The sequence below is a fragment of the Lactuca serriola genome, chromosome 5 (assembly GCF_051521515.1).
Source record: "Lactuca serriola cultivar US96UC23 chromosome 5, Lser_US96UC23_V15, whole genome shotgun sequence".
In the NCBI taxonomy this organism is placed as follows: domain Eukaryota; kingdom Viridiplantae; phylum Streptophyta; class Magnoliopsida; order Asterales; family Asteraceae; genus Lactuca; species Lactuca serriola.
In genome coordinates, this window is record NC_136412.1 from 289,847,254 (window position 1) to 289,852,967 (window position 5,714).

General features: G+C 35.5%; 1 protein-coding gene across 1 annotated transcript; it reads right to left on the bottom strand.

Annotated features, from left to right (window-relative positions):
• Positions 1-4,695: 4,695 nt before the first annotated feature.
• On the bottom strand, positions 4,696-5,482 carry LOC145050613 (uncharacterized). The gene is made up of 2 exons (XM_078998837.1): positions 4,787-5,482; positions 4,696-4,725 (listed from the first exon to the last, which is right to left on the bottom strand). The coding sequence occupies exons 1-2, from the start codon at positions 5,480-5,482 to the stop codon at positions 4,696-4,698; spliced, it is 726 nt and encodes a 241-aa protein (XP_078854963.1).
• Positions 5,483-5,714: the final 232 nt, after the last annotated feature.

Genomic DNA, 5,714 nt, shown 5'->3' on the forward strand with positions numbered 1-5,714 from the left:
TATATATATATAGCATAAGGTGAATTTTAAAACATTTTAAAATTTCAAGGGTTCTATCTTTTTAAAAATTAAACTTTTAATTTAATTGAATTTAAAACATTTTATGGATTTATTAATTGTCCTTTAATTAATCACTTAATTAAATTAATAATAAGATCCTGTATTTTAAACTTTTAAAAATATAAATTATTATTTTATATTAATCATTTAATTCAATTAATATCTAGATCTATTTATATACTTAAAAAAATCATATTAATCAACAAAAATAATTAATCAAGTCGAATACTTATCTCCTAACTTCTAGGGTTTTAATTTATCATCATAGATACACCAAAATTTCGTATCTAACAGCTCAACATGCCATGTTTGATGATCATCACGCTGTGTTGCAGGCCAACATGCCATGTTGGAAGAACACCACGGCGTGTTTGAAGAACAAAATGATGATTATGTTTTCTCCTCCTTGTTCAAGTTCACCATTGTATCAATTCCATTGAAAACTAAACCTACGCTCTAATACCACTAATGGGTATTGAGCATAACAAAAAATCCTATATGTGTATGTAACCCTAAATAATTTGATCTACGTTTTCTCTAATTGAACATAGAAATTGAAAAACACAATAGAAACCCTAGTACACTAGTATATAATCAAAATACACAATTAGGGTAAATAAAATCATACCTCAATTATTATGTAGTAATAACAATGAAAAACCTTGTGTTGTTGAAGCCTTGAGAGCAAGCTCCATAAATCTCGCGCCTCTAATGGGTCACACCCAACACTAGCAAAAGAAGTTGATGAAGAAGGAAGAGCGAGGATGAAATTTTCGGCCTAACCCTCTAGGGAATCAATTGGCCGAAAATCATAGGGTTATGCCCTGTTTATAGTGTAGTTAGGAAACCCTAAATAAGCCCAAATCCAAGATAATCTTTAACTAGGTAATTATTCACTATCCTCTTTATCCACCAAGGATTATTATACAACCCATTAGGCTCCAAGAAATTTTCCCCACCATATGGATGGTTCTATATTGCCTCTTGCTCAACTATTGAACAATTGCAATTCAGTCCCTGCACTTTTAGTTAACTCTTTTAATCCTGAAATTAATTCCAATTAATTTCTGATTAAATATTAATTAAATATTACTATTTCTAATTAATATATTATTCTCATAATATATTAACAAATTATTTATTTCAATTTAGTATCAAATAATAAATCAACTTCATTCTCCAAAATCATTTGTCCAGTTGCCAGTTTTGAGGGCAACCCAAAAGAACTGTGCTACTATCAATATAAGTATATACCAATTATAGTTATGGGCTTAGACATGTAATCCAACATCTTCATCACGGCAAAGATTTCGTTGTTGGAAATCTGCACAGGAGGATCCTGGAGTCCTGGGGTAACGACCATAGAGGTTTTTTTCAGTGCTTCTGAGGCTTCCTTGGGAGCTCCAGTTGGAGGTGGTGGAAGGTTTTTGGAGGAAATGGGAGGAATTAATGAAAATGATATGGTCAATTGTGTAGACATGATTTTTCGAGGGATTTTGAACACCACGGCCCCACGGTGGGCGCCAAATTGTTTTTGTCAAAAAATGAACAAGCTAGAATCAACCAAATTGTATGAGAGGTTGTCATGTTTAGAATAAAGCAAGTATGAAATGATGATCAAAGTGACATAAGTTGATTACAAGGAAAGCTCTTGATCCTTGCTAGCATCTCCGGCATAAAACCTTGGGAGGTGATAATTATCACGTGCCTTGATGCTTATATTGATTAAAAATGTCGATTACAGAGATGAATGTATGAAAAGCAAGTACAAGTAACATAGCTAAGTTAATATGTCGTGTTGTGTGTGCAATACAAGTGCTATTTATAATCTAAAGCAAATAACAAGAAGTCTGAAAATTTCAGGATCCTCCGAGATCAGCTTATAAACGTTATTTTGACTTGGTACTCCGGGTCTTATGCATGGTCAAAATGATTCTTCACCAAGAACAGGTATGTAGCTGACTATTTCTGCACATGTGAGGAAAATAAACAAGCATATAACCATTATATATGTTATAAAAAATAAATGATAATAAGCATGATCCTAAAGTATGTCTAAGGATACTGAGCTTTGAGGATCCTGAATGTGATTCTGGGATCCTGTCCCTAACACTTCTCATGTTTTCTTATACTAGGAGTAGTCTTGTTTCCATCTCCACTTCGGCTTGTAGATCACACTAAATTAAGCCACAAAGTCTGCTAATTCTTGTGACTTTATCGCCGATCTTGGCTCATACTTTATATCGAATATGTTGAGTTTTACTCGATATCATTATACTTACGTGCATTATTAACCACCCCGATTGTAGAGCAGGTACTAATATGACCATTTGGACATTCTTCCTGACATCTATGGCTTTTTTATAACATTCTTAAGAGGATAATTAGTTCTTACATGTATAGCGTGTGTTTTGAAATAATGTCTTAATTTTGTGGAAGCTGTTACTAGTGCAAGTATTGGTTTTTCAAGGTGAGGATACCTAGTCTCATGATCCAAGAGGCTTTTACTTACATAGTAGATGAGATGTTGATCCCCATTAAGATCCTTGTCTGGGACTGCACTTACAGCATTCGAGGGTATTGAAAGATAGAGTATGAGTGGTTCTCCATCTAATGGTTTTACAAATAGGGGTGTTGAACTTTATACTTTTTAAGTTCCTGGAAGCCATCTCCATGCTCCTTGGTCCACTAAAATCTTTTATTTTTCTTCAAGATGTCGTAGAAAGGTTTACACCTCTCTAAGGATCTTGAGATGAACCTATTTAGGGTTGTTAATCATCCTGTTAGTCATTCAACGTCCTTTGTCAATGATGGGGATTTTAGATCAATGATGGTGTTGATCTATTCGAGGTTAGCTTTTATCCCTCTTTTGGTGACCATATATCCAAGACTTTCCTGTCCTATCCCAAAGTAGAATTTGGAAGGGTTTAGCTGTTGGATTAGGTGTCTAAGCCCATAACTATAATTGGGATGTACTTGACTCGATAGTAGCTTGGTCCTTTTGGGTTGCCTTCACCAGTGCAATTTGATAGGATGGACTTTTGAGAATAAGCTTATTTATGATTTATTAATATATTACAAGTATAATATATTAATATGAAATCATATTATTTAATTAGTATTGATCAAGAATTAATTTGGAATTAATTTTATGATCAAAAGAGACTAATTAAATATATGGGGATTTATTGTGTAAATCAATGATTCTTATAGTGTGGGCTAATGATCCATGGTTATTTAGGATAGGCTAAACTAATGAGATAGTCCATGGAGGTTTAACCCATGGAGCCTAAGTAACATGAAAGGGCATTAGGGTTTACAAGGTGTAACCCTAGCAGTTACTACACTATAAAAGCACACCCCTAGAACCAAAATTGGTTACACTATAATTCTAAGAGGTTTGATATTTATGTTGTTCTAAGTAACTTATTCTCTCAAGCTTCCTCGTGCATTTGGTGTTTGTGACACATTAGAGGCATCACACATTAGGTGCTCAAGCTTTCAAAGGTCAAGAACTACAAGTCCTTCTAAGAGGTAAGTTATCTAACTAGTTGTATTGCTCAATTGTCAAATTGTATGCTAGTTAGGATGTATGCTTTGGAAAATTGAAAATATGCATGTATAATCAGAGAAAACATAGATCCAAATAATCTAGGGTTGCATGTGCACCATATGAGTGTTATAGTGCTCAAAACCCAACATTAGCTTCATGTTTATTCATCAAAAATGTCGAAGGCTCCTTGAAGATCATTGAGGTGATCTTTAGCTTTCTTGGATTTGACCACCATATGATCAATATAGACTTCCATGGTGTCCCCCATTTTGTCCTTGAACATTCAATTTACTAGCCTTTTGTATGTTGCTCCTGCCTTTTTAAGACCAAAAGGCATGGCAATATAGCATTATATACCTGTAGGAGTTATGAAGGCAGTATCCTATTGATCGGATGGTTCCATATGCATTTGTTGGAATCCTGATGAAGCGTCCATGAATGTCATTAGCTCATGTCCTATCGTGGAAACTATCATCGAGTCTATATGTAGTAAAGGGAAAGGTTCCTTAGGACATTCGTTGTTGAGATTCGTGTAATCCACACATACTCTCCTTTTTCTATTCTTCTTTTGGACCACCACTATGTTTGCTAGCCATCTTGGGAACTTCACTTCTTTAATCATCCCTACCTTGAGAAGTTTTTCAACTTCTTCTTGAAGGATTTACTTCCTTTCGGGTGAATAGCTCCTTTTTTGGTGTATAGGCCTGAAAGAAGGATTTTTATTGACTTTATGAGTTATAATTTTCTTGTCTATACCTGTTATATCCTCATGTTTCCAAGCGAAGGTCTTGCTTCTGTCTTTCAAGAACTTTATTAGTTCTTGCTCTATTTGTTCTGGTATTGAGAATCCTATGAGGACTTTGGCTTCAGGATCCTCAGGGTTTAGGGGCCCTTCCTTCACATCGTGTTCTCTTTCTTCTACACACCTCGTTCCCTGTACTTTAATTGCTATGCTTTTCGTGGTATTGTTGAAGATTTCATCGAGGTATTCTAGCATTCCTTAGATTCTTGTTGATCACTTGTGATCTTCACGGTCCCCCAAGGAGTGTGCATCTTTACACATTGGTGGTACGCCGGTGGTACTACTCCCATGTCGTGGATCCAAGGTTGACCTAATATAATATTATAAGAATACAAGGTATAAATTACTAAAAAGCGTTGTATAGAATTTACCCCCTCGATGTAGTTAGGTAATTTGATCCCCCCGATCATGTGCTTTGTTTCACCACTGAATCCTATCAGCACTGAGGACCGCTTAACTATTTTGGATTCTCGGATGTTCATTCTTTTCAGTACGTCTACGACTATGATGTTGACTGAGGATCCTCCACTGACAAGGATCCTTTTGAAAAAGTGGTAGGCGATGAAGAGAATGGTCACCAATCCATCATGGCGGGGATCTTGGATGTCTTCCTTATCCACTTCATCAAAAGTGATTTCCTTTTCATTCAAAACTGATGTATTCTTTTGGGGTCTTTCTTCTTTTTCTATCTTAGACACTTTGGTATGCCTTTTTGCTGTAGAATAAGAAGTTCCACAAATGTCGGAACCTCCGACGATTACATTGATTACCTTGGCGTCTACAGGAGGGGATCCTGTTTTTTCTAGGATCTTAGGAGGATCTTGATCTTTTTCTTTGGATCTTTCATTTCTTTTTCCTATGATCTCTTTGAGATATCCTTTGCTCAGGAGATAGTTGATCTCCTTCCTAAGAGCTATACAATTCTTTGTTACGTGGCCAAAGTCTTCATGGTACGTGTTAGCTCTAGGATCCTCAAAGCATTCAGGATCCCCAAACCTCATCAGATATTCAGGATCCTCAACTATCTCAAGATCCCAACTATTACCGTTATTATTATTTACAAACATTTATAATGGTTATATTTCGTTCTTAATTAACACATGTGCAGAAATAGTTAGGAGAAGACTTATTCTTAACATAGAGTCGTCTCAACTATGCTCAAGACCTGGAATACCAAGTCAAACAACGTTCACAAAGATGGTCATAGAGGATCCCAGGAATATTAGACATCTTGTTAGCTAGTTTAGACTATAAATTGATCGGTGTATCTTGCACACAACACACTCTACCTACTCTTAG

Coding starts and splice junctions, on each gene's coding strand:
- LOC145050613 (XM_078998837.1), bottom strand. CDS start 5,482: ATGTTTGTAAATAATAATAACGGTAATAGTTGGGATCTTGAGATAGTT. Junction 4,726..4,786: donor TACCTAACTACATCGAGGGG/GTAAATTCTATA, acceptor ATATTATATTAG/GTCAACCTTGGATCCACGAC.